The sequence below is a fragment of the Phacochoerus africanus genome, chromosome 7 (genome assembly GCF_016906955.1).
Source record: "Phacochoerus africanus isolate WHEZ1 chromosome 7, ROS_Pafr_v1, whole genome shotgun sequence".
In the NCBI taxonomy this organism is placed as follows: domain Eukaryota; kingdom Metazoa; phylum Chordata; class Mammalia; order Artiodactyla; family Suidae; genus Phacochoerus; species Phacochoerus africanus.
The window spans coordinates 32,432,732-32,451,989 of record NC_062550.1 but is presented as its reverse complement, the minus strand read 5'-3'; the positions used below and the strand labels follow the sequence as shown (position 1 = coordinate 32,451,989).

Here is a 19,258-nt window from a genome sequence, read left to right as displayed (position 1 = left end):
TTGCTTTCTTTGCTGAAGTGCTTCAGCGAGCTGAAAGACTCACACAGCAGAGGTCTTCTAGGTTACAAACGGGGGAGGCTGGAGGGTGAAAAATGCTAGCAGTCTTGTGGGTTAGACTCTCCCACTGCCAGTAAGTGCATATGTACGGATGTGGCCAGTGTGAAAATTCTTGTTTTTAAAACTCTCTGTTTTGTTTCTTTTTATGATTTGCAGGTATTTTATTCACATGCCAGCCTTGGAAAAAAGGCTTCCATTATGTTACCCTATTACCCAACCTACCACTCAACTTTTTCATGAAGTTCTGAAACTGGTTGAACAGAAACAATATCTGAAATGTTAATGACTATAAAATGTTGATTGGGAGTCAATATTTATGAGAAACATTTTTGATTCATTATCTGGCTATTCCTGTATCCTATAAACAAAGATTTTATTTGAAGCTTCCATCAATATCTCTCTCAGAGAAGTTTTTAATCTGCTACAAAAAAAATGTTTAAATACACTGACATACATAATGTGGTGCTAAAGACGTGCATTTTTCTAAGAGAAAAGGTTTCTAAACACCTAAAAACTTTCTAGACATGAAGGAAACAGAAACCCACAAAGAGCAAATGTAGAAAGTGCACCCTGATGAGTTTTGTTGGTATAATAATGGTGAGTGGCAGGAAGCTTCTGAAACATCCAAAGATAAACTGTTGTGGGGAGTATAAGTTACCACGTGATCACATTAGAGAAATGCTGGGCAACTGGATGACATCCCCCTTCTTCACCTGTAAGAAATTCTAGTGACATAAGTATTCATGGACGAGTGAGCAGGAGAATCCAGCCACAGCTACAGGGAAGGCCAGTTCCTCATTTATCACAGGGAAGGATGCTGGGGCTTTCTTGTCAAACTAAATGTATTCCCTCCGTCTCAGGCACCTGGGGGGTAACGTGAGCAGTCTTGTAGACTGACTATGAAAGAGAAACGGTCTATGAGCAGTTATAGCTCTTCCGGTTATTTTGAAAAAATGTCTTCACTATTTCTTAGGGCAGTGCTCTAACTTAACCCAACAAAACCCTTAACTGTGGCCCCACTGTTAAGCTACTGAATTTGGGCTTCTCAGAATTTAGGAACTAGGCCCTCCATTCAACTTGAAGGAGGATCAAAGAAAAATCCACAGCCCAAGAAAGCGCTCGCAAGCCAGATGTGCCTGTGCGATGCCGTAGAGAGAGAATTCAACTCACTAAGGACATCTTGTTTCTGGTTGTGGCTTAGCTACTAGCCAGCTGGTTGACCTGGAAAGTCGGGTCTCCTTTCGGGGCTTCCTCTGCTACATGGAAGGACAGGATTAGATGTTCTCTAGATTTTCTTCCAGCTCTAACATTCTCTGCCTGTGATGAGACACTAATGTTAAACACTCTGTAACAGGGGGGTGTGTTCCTCTGCTAGTCTTGCCCAGTGGGTTATTTCACATTGATTCCAAATAATCCTGCTTTCTTTGGACTAACCATTTCCGTCTCGGCTGCTACCAGCCTTGCCCAGAAAGTGTCCAGTCTTCTCCACTAAGCCAGGACTACAAGTCTTCTACTCTCCAATCTGCGGGCAGAAAGGGGAGCAAAATGGTGTTTATGAGTGTCCTGGGCTGTTAGATAAGGGATTTATTCCCAAGGGATGGTTAATCAGAAGAACAGAAAAAGATTCTTAAGAGAAAGGTGAGCAACACTTCAAACCGGACAAATAATGGACTGTCTACTGTTGAGTATGGAGCCTGTGGATGAACCACAGGACCAACTCAGCTCTGGCTCAGCTTCTCGGCAGTGCCCTGGCTGGGCTAGTGGCAGTGAGGCTCTGGAGAGGGCTTGGGGCTTCTTTGCCATGTGCTTTCCTGTGCATGTTGCCTCTTCTCTCTCACTCTTCTCTTCACTCTGAGAGCATACTTTATCTCACCTCTGGGAGCAAAAGCCCCATCCAAATATACCTGAATCTTTCCACATAGGGCTTAGTCAGTAGCTTTTTTGAAAGCTAGTGGTTGAATATTTGTTGTCCTGATTTTCTTATGACACATGGCTATTCATCTGCATAGTCTGGGAGAAGAGGGAAAACCCAGAAATGAATACTTGGAAGGTTATCCTGCCGCAGTTCTTTCCTACTATGTGTTTTTTGCATTGTTGCCAAAGCCAAGAAAACCATTAAATAATCCATCTCTATTAGTGGTCAAACACATGTGATTGACTAAATATTGATCTCAACCACCAAATAATTATTTTTCAGGGAAACTAACTGTAGAAAAATTGTGAATAGGAAAACCACAGGTGACCTTTTAAGAATACAAAGAATCACCAAAAATGCCAGCGCACACAGCCAGTTTTCAGTTTAGAGATTCTAAACTCTGAGCACTTTGATACTATAAACATTGCCACTTACCACCTCCACTAAGAGTAAAGTCGTAGTAATGAGCTCTGTCATTAACATATGTGTTGAGGTTAAATAGTTGGTTGAAATTCCAGATCTGCACTAGTTTTGGACCTTGGGAAATTACTTAACATCTCTAAGCTTTAGTCGAAACAAAGCTATAGCCTGAGTAATTAAAAAACAAACAAACAAACAAAAAAAAACAAAGCTATAGCCTACCTCATAGGGTTGTTAGAATTAAATGAAAAAGTGTTGGTAAAGCACGTAGCATGGTAATGTGGGAAGCAGTAAGGATTCAGTACTTATTATTAAAATACTGTCAAAGCTGCCTGAGAACCTCGAGATTCCTAAGTATTACCCTTATTTATTTTATTTTATTTTTTGTCTTTTTGCTATTTCTTTGGGCCGCTCTCGCGGCATATGGAGGTTCCCAGGCTAGGGGTCCAATCGGAGCTGTAGCTGCCAGCCTACGCCAGAGCCACAGCAACGCGGGATCTGAGCCACATCTGCAACCTACACCACAGCTCATGGCAACGCTGGATCCTTAACCCACTGAGCGAGGCCAGGGACCGAACCCACAACCTCATGGCTCCTGGTCGGATTCGTTAACTACTGCGCCACGACGGGAACTCCACCCTTATTTTTTGAACCAATTTGGGGATTAGCTACTACACTCGGCACCTAATCCATGTGGGATTGATGAACAGATCCATGTGGTTATTAAACTGAAAATTCAGTTTTCCATTAGCAGGAGTGACAAGTGACTATTTCTACCTTGCACTACCACGAAGGACTGTTGACTCTGACATTCCCAATACAAGAGCTGTGTGGGAAATATTCTTCCCAAGGGTGGACAGGAAGTTTTTTTAGTCATGTAAACTTTTTTTTTTTTAAACTTTGACTTAAATAGCTAATTACTAACTGATCAAACAGACTTAGCCATTCTGTCCTTATGCAGTTCCTAATTGATTCACAGGTAGTGTTAGGATAAGTAAATGAAGACTTTCTTCATTTTACTGAAATCTAGATAATCTAGAAACTATGCAAAGAGGGCAAAGCATGAAGTTCCTATAATTGATAATATATTTCACTTATTTCTATACTGACTCTGACCGGTAGTACGACTTTTCATGGTGGATGAAAAGGCCTGAGAGTATGGCATTAAATGTGCTATGAGGCATTTGATAAAAATGGTCACAGCTTGTTGCCTGGTGATATTCTCCAGTCTAGGAGATTATATTTTCTCTGAGGTTAGAATCACTTGTTTTATATTTAATGTATTTGTAGAGTAGAGAGGTTCATTGATAAATGTGGAAGGGAAGCTGGAATTCTTTTTCTTTCTTTCTCTTTCTCTTTCTCTCTCTTGCTTTCTTTCTTTCTCTCTCTCTCTCTTTCTCTCTTTCTTTCTCTCTTCATTTGCTTTTTAGGGTTTTACCTGTGTGTGGCACATGGAAGTTTCCAGGCTAAGGATCGAATGAGAGCTAGAGCTGCCAGCCCCAGCCCCAGCTACAGTAACTCGGGATCTGAGCGCGTCTGTGACCCATACCACAGCTCACAGCAACTCTGGATCCTTAATCCACTGAGTGAGGCCAGGGATTGAACCTGCATCCTCATGTACACTAATCGGGTTCTTAACTGGCTGAGCCACAATGGAAACTCCCGGAAATTTCTCGAAGGAATGAATTTGATGGGAATTTCTGAGCAATTTTTAATAGTTTTAATTCACTGATTTCTCTTTCTTCACTGTATTGACTTCTAAAATGCAATACTGACTTGTAAGGTCCACTTGGATTTGGCTCTCAAAAGGAGGGAGACAGTAATTCTTCATCCTGTCAGACCAAGCATTCTGTGTCTGGATATCTGTCTTTTGGATCTAAAGCTAAGGCAGCATGACTCTGGCTGGAAATCTGGGTCGTGTAACTTTGGAAGAGTCCAGATTCTGTGTCAGAAAGACCTTGTTTTGATTCTTGCCTGCCTTCTTTCTTGTTATCAGACTTTTGGCAGGTTCTTTGACTTCTTTCACAACTTCCGTTTTATCAATCATAAGTTAATAAAAAAGACTGCCTTAAGGGTTTTTGTGAATGTTCATTCATTTATATGTAAACGAATCATTCTATGGCCAGCATATACAGAGACAAACCATATGGCATTGTCATTTTCAAGTTTAGAACTGTCAATATCTGCAATTTCATATGGTTTCAAATAAAAACTCCTCAATAAATGGTAGCACTTATCCTAAAGAAACACTAACTTTCTTTGAGAACTTATACTTTAAATACATGTCATTAGTTCTAATTTCCCAGACAGTATGGCACTGTTATAACATGGCTTATTCTTGCACAGATCTCAATAATTACAAATTATTGAGTGGGCATAATATAATTAAACATATTCACATGTAATTTTAAATTTTGTTCCTTGCTTTCCCCCCCAAAAAAGAAAAAAAAAATCTGTTTCTTCCACCAGTCTCCTCCTCAGTGAACTGTACTTCATTCAATCTATTGCTCAAAAGAAACAATTGAGAAATCTATTTTCTCCTTTCTCTTCATCCTCCAAATGCAATCCATCAGCAGTGGTTACTGGAAATTCCTTCAAAATCTATGCCTAATCTACTGACTTATAATTATTGCTGCTCTTGTCCAAACCTTCATCACCTACTGCAACACATGATTTAGTCACCCTTTCACCTTTGGCCCCTACAATCCTTTCTCTAAGGTAAGTGTTTTTTGTTTTTTGTTTTTTCTTTTTAGGGCCTCACTGGGATATGGAGGTTCCCAGGTTAGGAGTTGAATCGTAGCTACAGCTACTGGCCTACGCCACAGCCACAGCAATGCCAGATCCGAGCTGTGCCTGCAACCTACACCACAGCTCACACAGCGAGGCCAGGGATCAAACCCACAACCTTACGGTTCCTAGTCGGATTCGTTTCCACTGCGCCATGACGGGAACCCCAGAGTGTTCTTTTTGAATGAGGAAATCAATATAATTGCTGATTTAAAAACTTCCCACGGGAGTTCCTGTCGTGGCGCAATGGTTAAGGAATCCGACTAGGAACTACGAGATCGCGGGTTCGGTCCCTGGCCTTGCTCAGTGGGTTAAGGATCCAGCGTTGCCGTGAGCTGTGGTGTAGGTTGCAAACGAGGCTCGGATCCTGCGTCGCTGTGGCTGTGGCACAGGCCGGTGGCTACAGCTCTGATTCGACCCCTAGCCTGGGAACCTCCATATGCCGCAGAAGCGGCCCTAGAAAAGGCAAAAAGACAAAAAACAAACAAACAAACAAAAAAAAACTTCCCACTGCTTCCTGTTACCCAAGATGAAATCCAAAGTCCTAAACATGGCTTTCCGGGCCCTTCATGACTTGGCCTCGAACTACCTCTGTGACCTACCTAATCACTCTGCTCACCCATTACTCCCTAAACACACCAGCCCTGATGGTTTTCCTTCAGTTCTCCAGGTTCTTTCAAGCCCTGGACATATGCACTAGCAAGTGCTTCCCCCCCAGATTTTCAAATGTCACTTCAAAGAGGGCTTCACTGATCCAAAGCTGGCCTCCCATCCACCTACGTCACCTTCCACTTGTTTGTTACAATGTAAGAATTTAAGGCTGGGCCCTCATCTGCCTTGTTCATTACTATACCCTAACACCTGCAATAGTCCTTGGCACAAACTGCCTCTTCTTCTTTTTTGTCATTTTAGGCCAAACCTGTGGCAATATGAAAGTTCCCAGGCTAGGGGTTGAATCAGAGCAGCAGCTGCTGGCCTATGCCACAGTCACAGCAACGCCAGATCTGAGCTGCATCTTCGACCTACTCCACAGCATGGCAATACCAGATCTTTAACCCACTGAGCGGGGCCAGGGATCGAACCCTCATCCTCACGGATACTAGTCAGGTTCTTAACCTGCTGAGCCACAATGGGAACTCCACAAAGTGCCTCTTCTACGTTGAATGAAAGAATGGGCTAAAGAAACATGTAGAAGGAGGCCACAGAGAGGAGCGCCTGCCCCAGCTGCTTCGTGACAGCAAACTCACAACAAACCCCGAGTGAGACCTGTAGAAGAACCACCCAGGCAATCCAGAGACTTGTGAGATATAACAAAGGGTTATATTTTTCCTGATATCATTAAGGTATAATTGACAGATAAAATTGTAAAATAAAGTATATAACATGCTGATGTGATGTTTTTCTTTACTGTGAAAGGATTCTCCCTCCCTCCCCCAAGTTAATCCATGCCTCACCTCACACATTTACCTTTTTTTGGTGGCAGTGGGGGTGGGGGAAGACCATTTAAGTTCTACTCTCTTATCAAATTTCAATTGTATAATATATTGTTATCAACTGTGGTCATCATGTTATACATTGAGGATCTCATGTAATGTCATAAATTAGATCCTTAGACGTTATTCATCTTATTATTGAAAGTCTGTACCCTTGAAAGTTTGGAGAAGTACCAACCTATTTCCTATTTCCCTCACCCCCTAGACCCTGGCAACCATTTTCTACTCTCTGTTTGTATGAGTTTGACTCTTTAAAACAATAAAGTGTTACTCTAAGCTTTTGAGTTTTGGAGTGATTTGTTATGTAGCAATAGGTAAACAAAACGAGAACATTTCCCTTTTGAATAAAACCTTACAACATTATATCAGCATTAGGGTAATTCCAAATTAGATAATTCACCAGGAGTTCCCACTGTGGCACAGCAGAAACAAATCCAACTAGGAACCATAAGGTTGCGGGTTCGATCCCTGGCCTTGCTCAGTGGGTTAAGGATCCGGCATTGCTGTGAGCTGTGGTGTAGGTCACAGACGCGGCTTGGTTCCTGTGTTGCTGTGGCTGTGGTGTCAGCCGGCAACTGCAGCTCCAATTGGACCCCTAGCCTGGGAACCTTCATATGCCACGGGTGTGGCCCTAAAAAGCGAAACAAACAAACAAACAAACAAAAAATATATATATCACCACAATCAGGCACTCTAGCCAGCGTAAGTATTCTGCTTGTCTAAATGTTCTTCTAGCTTTTTTCTACATTACTAAAATCATATCGAATTTCCCTTTCGTCCCTTTAAATGGATTCGACAGTGTCCTACTTGATAGGATTCCACACAGTTCTCCTCCTCCCTTGAAAATGTGATTTCTATCTGTCAAGACACCATAGAGTCCACGCTGTCACTGTCTCTTACTGGGGAGGGGCTTGGAGTCACACAGCGTAAATAAGAGCAGGCCACTTAAGTGTTGATGGTTTATGGTGAACACCACGTGGACAGAGATGGTTTCTGCCCTCAACCCTTCCTTTTCCAGCCAGAGCCTCAGAGGGACTGCTGAGGGAAAATTATAAAGCTTGGAGGAGATAAGGTTTAGAAGGTGTGTTCATTATATATCTGAGAGATTTCCAGTTTCTGAGTTTGAGGAAACCTTGGGGCCAAGGGTTTTCTTTTCTTCTCATTTTTTCTTTCTTTCCGGTCTTCTTTTCCTTTCTTGTTGTCTTCTACTTAGAAGGGGACTCTGGCCCTGGAGATCTAAGAGGGGCTACAGGTGGCGCGAGAGAAAAGGAAGGAAGATATTTATCCCAAGATTCTGAGAAGCAAAGGGGTCCTTTAAGTTTCCTTCCAGGCGGGCCACTCCTTTGAAGACCACAGGAGGGGTGTGGGATTTTCAGGGCTTAAGTTGTGCCTATAAATAAAGAAGTTGGATCTGACCAAAGCGCTAACCTCCTTCCCTCCTCTTTCTACTTTTGGTGGTGATGAGGACAGAGTAGTTGGTGGTGGTGGTGGCAGTAATAGTGGATGTGCTGATTTGTTTGTTTTGTGAGCAAGGAGGCCAGTAGAAGAGGGTGGAGGGTGGGGATCAAGTGGCACAGGGCCACTGTGGGTTTTTGTGGATTATCCTGCAATTTCTGCCATTATTTATAACACTGTTTCTATAGGGAAATGATTCTGTCTTCCTCACAGCTGACCTACAAATGAATCTGGAAAGGACACAACTATAAAGGGAGTATTTTACATCTATTAGCAACTACAACCACCAGAGGGCAGAGCTGGACTAGGAAGACAGAGAAAGAAAAGCAAAACTTTAAACCAGGAGCATTGATTCTTAAACTTTTAAAATTCCTGCTGACTTTCAAAATTAATTTTTGCCATGCTTCTTTAATATGTAATAATACAAATATAAGCCTGGGAAAGCTCCATATGCTCTTATCAAATCAACACAAAGGTATTACTTAAAAGTTTACAAAATTAAATGCAAATGACTGTCACTAATGTAATGCATGATATTTCGCTCAAACTCTATCTCCTTTCGCAAAACAAAGATGGTAGAACATACCACACAGGCTCTTGGTTCAGTATCCTGCTATCACATTTCATGTTCTCTTTCAGAACTACTACACATCTTTATGGACAGGCCAGGATGACCTCTGACTGTCCCGTGGTTTGAACATTTCACTATGAACGACGTCTGCTTTGGTTCTCTTTCTAGCCAGGGACAATTAAGGTTTTTCCACTTAGGAACAAACAATGGATCGACAAAGACGATGCAAACACAGGCACTGCCCTGAAATGAAATCAAAACTTAAAATTTTCTTAGAAACCCCACAGTCTTTCAAGCTGAAATCTAGACCCCAATTCGAAGAGGCTCTGCTGCAGAGGTTAAGGGGCTTAAAATGTTTTAGGTGCTGTGGACTTAGCATCACAGTCTCCCTGGGTGGTTTCTGCCTTTCTCCCCAGCACTCCCGGCTTCATTTTCTTTTTTTTTAAATTTTTTTGGTCTTTTTGCCATTTCTTGGGCTGCTCCTGCGGCATATGGAGGTTCCCAGGCTAGGGGTCGAATTGGAGCTGTAGCCACCAGCCTACGCCAGAGCCACAGCAACGTGGGATCCGAGCCATGTCTGCAACCTACACCACAGCTCATGGCAACACCAGATCGTTAACCCACTGAGCAAGGCCAGGGATTGAACCCCAAACCTCATGGTTCTTAGTCGGATTTGTTAACCACTGCGCCACGACGGGAACTCCCCGACTTCATTTTCAATAGTGTTCTCATTTGGATGATACAGTAACCAGGTTCTACCCGTACCCTGGTTAGATGCCAGTCCTTGCGTGGAGCTTAAGAGAGCAGGAAAGACCTGTGCCTTAGCAGCGGGAGTTAGGAAACAAAGGCGAAGTTAAAGCCATTAGGAGGTGGGATTAAAATGTACACACGTATATAGCATATGATTTATATAATATATATATAAAATAGATAAGTAACAAGGACCTATTGTGTGACACAGGGAAATCTACTCAATATGCTGTAATAACCTGCATGGGAAAAGAATCTGAAAAAGAGTAACTGATTCACTTTGGTGTACACCTGAAACAACACTGTAAATCAACTTTACTCCAATGAAATGAAAAGAAAAAACAGAGGAGGAGGATGAAGAAGCAGCAGCAGCAGCTTCTTCAGTGTCTCTCAGAAGCTTGTCTTGCTCAATGTCTCAAGTGAAGCCATGTGAGTTAAACCAAACTTTAGACCTGTTCTGACCTCCTCTTGTAACTCAGAGGCCTCAGGGGTTCTGCTGACTCCCCACACTCCCAAAACACCATCTCGAAACACAGGCTGTAATACACAAAGCAAAAGATTTCACCACAATGAGGATTCTCTGATATTTGAGAGCATATAAGGTCATTTTAGGGTAGGAGGAGCAAAACTTCTGAGAGTCACATTTATTCGGAAAAGCTGGACGACAGGACAGCAGTTTTGTAATGTATGACATCATTTGGCTAACATCATGCATTGGGCTTGCTACACAACAAAATGATTCCTCGCCTCCAAGTCTCAAGACCAAATTCAGTTGCCAACATAACTTAGTGTTCAGTATTAACAATAATGAAAAGATGCTACGAAATAGTCATTTTTAAGGAGACTGAGAAATATCTCTCTAAAAATGGCCCACAAGCTGAGACGTGCTGAGATTGGGCTGTTGCAGTGATACTAATGAGAGCATCCTGTAAATTCTGAGTCCTCATTCCTTCAGATGATGACTCCTATTAGCATTATTTCATATTTATCAAGCCCCAACTAGGGCAACTTGTCATAATGGCAGGAAAGGGAGAGGGAAGAAAGCACCATCTGTCCCTGGCATATGTGCTGGGGACACTCAATGTGGGGACAAGGTTTTAAACGTGGTCTGTCAGAGGTGCAGGAGGCGCCATGTGATTTCCCAGGATCTTGCTGTCTTAGTTCAACTCAATAAACATCTATTTGGAATTACCTGGATACTTAGGCTATACAAAAATAAATAAAATTGGGTCTCTGTTCTAATAAACTAAACTCTCTAAGCTAAATTATCTGAGTACAACCATTAAGAGTTTCGCCATATCACCTGTATTTTTATTTACTACATATTTCTCATTCTTGGTTTTTTTTTTTTTGTCATTTTTGGCTGCCCCCACAGCACATGGAGCTCCCAGACCAGGGATCAGATTGGAGCCACAGTCAAAACCTAAGCCACGGCTGTGGCAACGCCAGATCTCTAATCCTCTGTGCTGGGCTGTGGATCAAACCTGTGTCCCAGCGGCTCCCAAGATGCCGCCAATCCTGTTGCACCACCATGGGAGCTGCTCTTTTTTTTTTTCTTTTCTTTCTTTCTTTCTTTCTTTTTACAGCTGCACCTGGACATATGGAAGTTCCTGGGCCAGGGGCTGAATCAGAGCTGCAGCTGCCAACCTAAATTACAGCCATAGCAACACAGGATCTGGGCCGCACCTGCCACATACACTGCAGCTTGCAGCAACACTGGATCCTTAACCTGATGAGCGAGGCCAGGGATCGAACCTTCCTCCTCACAGATACTATGTTGTGTTCTCAACCCATGGAGCCACAGTGGAAACTCTTATTTACTCCTATTTTTTAAACATCATTATTCATTCAGTACTTTCCTAGTATTTCCACCTACTTTAGCTACGTCATAAAGACTATCTGGGAAATAATGGAGTTGATATTCCATAGAATATAGATGTCATATATGACCTATATATAGTCTTTTTAGGGCCACACCCATGGCATATGGAAGTTCCCAGGCTAGGGGTTGAATTGGAGTTGCAGCTGCCAATCTACACCACAGCCATAGCAACATGAGATCCGAGCTGCATCTGCGACCTACACTACAGCTATACCATAGTTACGGCAATGTCAGATCCTTAACCCACTGAGCGAGGCCAGGGATCAAGCCTGCGTCCCCATGGATACTAGTCATGTTCGTTATCACTGAGCTATGATGGGAACTCCTCTAGATATCTATTTTTAAATACTTGTATTTACATATTTATATTGTATTTTTTAATTTTTTTGGCCACATCCACACCAGATGTTCCCTGGCCAAAGATCAAACCTGCATCATAACAGACCCACAGCACTGACAATGCCAGATCTGTAACTGGCTGAGCCACAAGGAAACTCCTGCTAATGTACATTCTAAAAATAAACACAATTTTGGAATTCCCTTGGTGGCTCAGCAGTTAACGAGCCTGAATAGGATCCATGAGAATGTGGGTTTGATCCCTGGCCTTGCTCAGTGCGTTAAGGATACGGTGCTGCCGTGAGCTGTGGTGTAGGTCACAGATGCAGCTCAGATCCTATGTTGCTGTGGCTGTGGTGTAGGCTGGCAGCTGCAGCTCTGATTCAACCCCTAGCCTGGGAACCTCCATATGCAAGGGGGTGCAGCCCTAAAATACAAAAAGAGAAAAAAAAACACAATTAAAAAATTTGTGAATGTCTTTTCCTTGGACTATCTAAAATAGTCTTTGTATAACTACGGGAATGATAATAGTAAGGAATACTTTGTCTTTTTTTTTTTTTTTTAAGGGCCACACCTATAGCAATCAGAGGTTCCCAGGCTATGGGTCGAATCGGAGCTCAGTGAGTTAAGGACCTGGCCGATTCAACCCCTAGCCCGGGAACTTCCACATGCCACAGGTGCAGCCCTAAAAAGCAACAAGCAAACAAACAACAATAACATACCACTAAAGAACATGGCAAAATGGTATGATCTGACAAAGCTTGGTGGTGAGTGAACAGATATTTCTATATTACTCTCTTCTCTGTATGCTTGAAAATATTTCATGATGACAATAAAAAAATGTCTCCAGAATTTGGAGAAGAGAAAAACATTCCAACTAGAAAAGAAAGTATGAGCGGAAGCACAGAATCCTGAGATGCAGGCTAGGTGTCTCCGATAGAAGGTGAGTGCTGGAAAATAAGGCTGGAAAATTAAGATGTGGCTGATCACGCAGTACCCCGGCTAAGCGGTCCTGAATAAGAGGTCTGCAGGTGTGGGAAATCCCTGGAGGCTTCCGATAAACAATACATAATCAGAGCAGTAGATGAAGAACAGAACTCTGGGAGAGAACTGCAAGATGGGGAGAGCCCAGATCTGGAAGGACCTTACAACAGCGATTTAAATGAAAATAGGGTAGCTCCATAACATCCTGATTTGCTCCCTTGTTCTGCCTGCTTGCATCCTGTTTTTACTTTTTTTATTTATTTATTTTTTTGTCTTTTTGCCTTTTTTCTATGACCGCTCCCTTGGCATATGGAGGTTCCTAGGCTAGGGGTCGAATCGGAGCTGTAGCCACCAGCCTACACCAGAGCCACAGCAATGCAGGATCCGAGCCTCCTCTGCAACCTACACCACAGCTCACGGCAATGCCAGATCCTTAACCCACTGAGCAAGGCCAGGGATCGAACCCGCTACCTCATGGTTCCTAGTCAGGTTCGTTAACCGCTGCGCCACCAAGGGAACCCCCTGTTTTTATTTTTTAAAAATCCATTTCTCCTGGGCAGACATATTTCCTCTTTCCTGCCCTAGATGCTTGGTAGTCTTACCCCACGATGTTGTGGACATGGCATTGGTAAACGTTTTCTGTAAATGGCCAGGTATAAATATTTTAGGCCTTGTAGGCCATGGGATGTCTGTTGCCACTATTCAACTGTGTTGTAGGGAGAAAGAAGCCACAGACAATACATTATTAACCTAAAACTTTATTTATAGGCACTGAAATTGCAATTTCAGATGACTTTCATGTATCATGAAGTATTTTTCTGATTTTTTTTTTTCAACATTTAAAACTTGTGGAGTTCCCGTTGTGGCGCAGTGGCAACAAATCCGACTAGGAACCATGAGGTTGTGGGTTGGATCCCTGGCCTTGCTCAGTGGGTTAAGGATTCAGTGCTGCTGTGAGCTGTGGTGTAAGCCACAGATGTGGCTCGGATCTGGTGTTGCTGTGGCTGTGGCATAGGTAAGCAGCAACAGCTCCAACTAGACCCCTAGCCTGGGAACCTTCATATGCCGCAGGAGCAGCCCTAAAAGGGCAAAAGACAAAAAACGACAACAACAACAACAACAACAAAAAACTTGTAAAAACCATCCATACTTTTCAGGCTATATAAAAATAGGCTGCAGATTACAGAAATGCAAAACAAAACCATAAGATCCCATTTATCACCTCTTAGATGGCTATGATCAAAAAGACAATGATACGTGTTGGCAAGAATATGGAGAAACTGGAATCGTCGTATGTTACTATAGGAATGTAAAATGTCACAGCAGCTTTGGAAAACAGTTTGGCAGTTCCTCAGATGGCTAAGCACAGAGTTACATATGATCCAGCAATTCCTCTTCCACGTACATACCCAAGAGAAATTCAAATATATGTCCACACAAAACATTATACATAAATGTTCAAGGCAGCATTAATTGTAATAACCGTAATGTGGAAACATCCATATAATAGATTGTTTGGCAATAAAAAAGAATGAAATGTTGGGAGTTTCCTTCGTGGCTCAGTGGTTAACAAACCCGACTAGTATTGAGCAGGACTCGGGTTCGATCCCTGGCCTCACTCAGTGGGTTAAAGGATCTGGCATTGCAGTGAGCTATGGTGGAGGTTGCAGATGTTGCTCAGATTCATGTTGCTGTGGCTGTGGTGTAGGCTGGCAGCTGTAGCTCTGATTCGACCCCTAGCCTGACAACTTCCATGTGCCGCAGGTGTGGCCCTAAAAAGCAAAAAAAAAAAAAAAAAACAAGAACAAAGTGTTGTGCTACAACATGGATGAATCCTGAAGACATGCTAAGTGAAAGAAGCCCATCACAAAAGACTACAAATCATCTGCTTCAATTTACATGAAATGTCCAGAATAAGCAAATCTAGAAACAAAAAACAGATTAGTGGCTACCTAGGGCCGGGCAGGTTTTGGGGACAGGGGGAATAACTGCTCATGAATGCAGGGTTTTTTTGGGGTATGATGAAATGTTGAAAGATTGTGGTGATAGGAGCAAAACTCAATAAATAGACTAAAAAAATAAACTATAAACTTTAAAAGGGTAACTGCATGGTATGTGAATTATGTTTCTGTAAAAGCTGTTAAAAAATAAACAATAGGCTGAAGGCTAGCTGGTCTGGTAGGTGACAGTTTGCCAGCCTCTGCTATGGACACCAGATGAATTGGCTCCTTTCGGAAGCTTACTAGTGGGTTCAGCTATTTAAACTTGGAAAATTCAATTTGGAAGAGCTGGAAGACGACGAGTCAGATATGCCTTTGTTCATGGGTCTTGCTGGTGAGGGGATCTATATGTCTTCTAGATGTATGATGTAAGCCATGATGAAATCCCATTTGTCATTAAAGCCTGGAATTCAGCCCACACACTCGGATAGACTTAGACTCACTGTGGTTTCCAGCACCGGGGTCTTGCACAGCCATTAGTCTTCGAGGACCTTCACTTGGTCTTAGCCAAACTTCCCAAGCAAGCAATCATTTTGTCCATCTTGCTTCTTCTAAATCAGTTAGCTGGTCAGCTGAAATTCCTCAGCTTCCTATGAATAAAAAACAAAGCTTTGGAGTTCCCACTGTGGTGCAGCAGAAACGAATCCAATTAGTATCCATGCGGATTTGGGTTCAATCCCTGGCCTCATTCAGTGGGTTGGGGATCAAGTGTTGCTGTGAGCTGTGGTGTAGGTTGAAGATGCAGCTCAGATCCTGTGTTGTTGTGGCTTTGCTGTAGGCCGGCGGCTTTGGCTCTGATTTGACCTCTAGCCTGGGAACCTCATGCTGCAGGTGTGGCCCTAAAAAGCAAATAATAATAATAAAAATAAAAATAAAAAACAAAGCTTCATCTCAGTGCCTCCTTAGAGAGGTAATTTGAGGGGGTGATGGTAAATTTTAATCTAAATTTTTCTTCTTGTAATCAGACTATTAGCCAAGGCAACTTGCTTAGATAGCTTTCAGGCTGCACTTGTGGCCCTAGGCATTTGCTCCACAAATATTTATTTAGTGGCTATATGTCGGGCACTATTCCAAGAGCTAGGAACACAGCAGTGAAGAAAAAGTAAAAAAAAAAAAATCCCTGCCTTCATGGTATAGCATTTATAATCTAATAAGATGGAGTCTCCCCTTCTTTCATTTATTTTGGATGTTCCCACAGCATGTGGAAGTTCCCAAGCCAAGGACTGAACCCATGCCACAGCAGTGACAATGCTGGATCCTTAACCCCTAGGCCACCAGGGAAATCTCGGAGTCTCCCCTTCTTTTTTTTTTTTTTTTTGTCTTTTTAGGGCTGCATTTGCAGCATATGCAAGTTCCCAGGCTAGGGGTCGAATCAGAGCTGTAGCTGCTGGCCTACACCACAGCCACAGCAACGCCATATCCTTAATCCATTGAGCGAGGCCAGGGATCGGGGAACCCACATCCTCCTGATGCTAGTTGGGTTCGTTACCACTGAGCCATGACAGGAACTCCTTCCCCTTCTTTTATCTGCATCTCTCCATAATGAAATACTATACTTTATTATCATGAATTAATCTTGAGTAAGATTCCTATGCTTCATGAGAGGTCATTTCACCGCTCCCTCTGCCTCTAGGCAGGATAGATCTACACTCATCCAGATGGAAGTGTTAAGCCCAATGAATTCTGTCCACAGAACAGTATTAAAATACCCACTTCTCTCCATTTCTACTGATCCAAAGTAACATCACTAACACCGAGGCTACTGCACTAGCTTTTTTGTGGGTCCCTTAAATCTTCAATTGCCCCACAGTTATTGTTAAAATAATCAAATCTGATCACATCCTCTCCTGATTTAAAACTTTCCAGTGGCTTGTTCATTTTTCTTCGGATTAAGTCCAAAAAACAAAACTTGGCCTGTGATGGCATTGAATATCCTAGTCCCACCTACCTCTTCTCAAATCAGTCTACCCTTGGCTCAAAATGTTCCTACCACATTGGTTTTCTCTTTCTTTTCCTTTTTTTCCCTCCCCCTGCCCCACCAGACTTCTATCTTATCATAAAGATGCCAAGTCCCTTCATATCTCATTCATAGTTGCATTCACAAGATTTGGCTTAAATGTCACCTTCTACTCTATTATACACTTTTAGTTATTAGATAGTTATTTAAGCTATTACTTATTTAATGGATGCTACCTCCAGTAGACTATGAGCTCCATGAAGGCAAGGCCTTATATGATTTGTTTCTGACTTATCACCTTACCTAGCCCAGGACTCGGTTCATCACAGATGCTCAACAGATGTTTTTGATATGAAACGTTTTGAAAAACATCAATTAAGACGGGAAAACTATGAAATTACCTTAAAAATGGGAAAGTATTTTATTATCAAATACTATGATATAAATGAGAATAAAGAGAATGGAAAAAAAAGAACAGAAATATGATTAGCAAAGTAGAAAAGGAGATGGAGAAAAAGTGAAAAAGAAAGAGGACACAGGGAGAGTTGTAGCAATAAGCGAGAGAAGGAGCATGGTAAAAAGAAAATTTTACTTAAAAACTGGTGAGGCCTTGATGGAAGGAGCATTTATTTTGGGAATAATGCTTTTAGAAGACTTTGAAAGTTGCAATCCAAGACTGCTACCCATATACTGGTCAGAATAAAGACCATCCCAAATTTTGAAAAGGACAATTTTGTCCACTTCTTTATATCTTTTGTCTTAAATCTGTATTATCTCCTAAATGAGATATTACAAGCCTTCTTCATGAGGGCTAGATGTATTAGGAAATAAAACATATAGCAGTGTTCCAGTTCACTTTCAGCCTCCTCCTCTTTCTTGCAGTTGCTGACAGCTAATTTTTTAAAAATGCATGAGAATCTTTGGCTTTATCATCAGGTGTCAAGAAGAGGTCATTTGTAGGAAAAAAAAAATGTTTGATAATATGCAGAACGCAAAGCCCCAGGGGTCTCCATGAAGACCTTTGCCTTATGTTTAAATGGATGGAAATGCCACCATTTAGCAATGTAGGTGAGAACAAGAATGAATGATCAGAGGAATTAAGAATTTGATGATACACACATACTTAAAAAAAATACTCAAAAGAGTCTTCTCTTAAGAGCACACAGTATGAATTTTAATGATGTCACTAAAAGAATCAAACAAGTCCATAGTGATTTACAACACAAAGGGAGAGTCCCCTCGTCTTAAGGAGCTCTCCAATCTCCTATGGAATTAACTGCAGAGAAATGCTGACAAAGATACAATTCCAGTCTAGTTTGGGAGTTGTCCATTTATGAGGACAATATTTAGATTTTACTAAGAAAAGTGATAAAAATGTGTAGGGTTCATAGTATAGCATTAGCAAAACTGATTACTGCAATTAGTTCAATGACTAATTATTGAGTATCAACTATGTGCTAGTCACTAAAAAGATTAATAAGACCCAGTGGCTGTCTTCAAGAAACTTATGATACAGCAAGCTTATAATAAGTTAACTGCAAAAATAATTACAAAGTATTTGATAATAAATGGCCAGGAGGTTCCGAGTTTTACAACAGAAGGTAAAAAGGTTTGTATCTTATTGAGATCATCAGTAAAATTTTCATGAAGAAAGCAGCCTTTGAAGTGGGGCCTAGAAAACAGTAACGTTTTCATAGTTGAGGATATGAAAGAAAAGCATCCCAGGCAGTGGGTACAGTAACAGCAAAGGTACAGAAGTGGAAAAGCAGGAGAGATTTTTAGGAAACTCAAGAGTTATTTTGTTGAAGTATAAACTATATGTTTTGGGGGAAGAGATCAGTAGAAAATACTATAACTGGACATGTAGGTAAGAGTCAGATTATGAGAAACTTTCAAATTCATTCACTCACTTATTCAACATTCACTGAACACCTGAGCCTGCCACTGTGCTAAACACAGTGGGCAGGGGAAAAAAAAAAGAGTTCCCATTGTGGCTCAGTGGGTTAAGGACCCGACATTGCCTTCCTGGGGATGCATGTTCGCTCCCTGTCCTCGCTTGGTGGGTTAAGGATCTGGCATTGCTGTGGCTGTGCCATAGGTTGCACATGCAGCTCCAACATGACCTGTAGCTTGGGAACTTCCATATCAACAGTATCTTCATAAAGTTTCAATAATTAGAGGCCTAAACATTCTTTTCAGAAAATGAGTTCACATTATCTGTGTGCTCCCCAATTTTCATATTGAATCAATCAGGCTTATTAACAGTGGTGATCTGAGTCCATGTGATCCCTATCTGATGGGGATTCAAAAGTAATTTTGAGGAAGAAAGAAATGCATTTGCAATGAATTATATTTTCCAGCTACACTCTAGTTTCAAGGAACTAGGTCAAATTCCTTAGCAAGTTTGGAAGGATTTAACCTGTGCCTCTCTGGGAACAATGACCTCTGCAGCTTGTTCCACAAGAGGCTGGTCCTACTCAGTTTATCCCAGCGGGCTGATCTCGTAATGATAATGACATCCCAGTAGCTGATCCACCAGACCAACCAAATTTAGGCTTTATCAATGGAAGCTACTGCTAAAGAATTCTAAGGACAAATTCTTGCAGCTGTTTTCAGCCTTGAACATGACTGGAATACCAATTTATAAACTG

General features: G+C 41.8%; 1 protein-coding gene and 1 long non-coding RNA gene across 3 annotated transcripts in view; one reads left to right on the top strand and one right to left on the bottom strand.

Moving 5' to 3' along the window:
* C7H12orf56 (chromosome 7 C12orf56 homolog) overlaps positions 1 to 2,765 on the top strand; it is a 101,150-nt gene extending 98,385 nt beyond the window's left edge. Inside the window, exon 13 of one of the 2 annotated variants that reach the window (XM_047787116.1) lies at positions 214 to 2,765. In XM_047787116.1, the coding sequence (XP_047643072.1) occupies positions 214 to 340 (127 nt within the window). In that variant the 3' untranslated portion in view covers positions 341 to 2,765. The remainder of the gene's footprint in view (positions 1 to 213) is intronic. The other variant, XM_047787117.1, reaches the window with a different exon arrangement.
* LOC125131044 (uncharacterized) overlaps positions 1 to 19,258 on the bottom strand; it is a 135,351-nt gene that overhangs the window by 97,640 nt on the left and 18,453 nt on the right. The window contains exon 2 of the long non-coding RNA XR_007135848.1: positions 15,094 to 15,240. This is a non-coding gene — a long non-coding RNA (uncharacterized LOC125131044). The remainder of the gene's footprint in view (positions 1 to 15,093; positions 15,241 to 19,258) is intronic.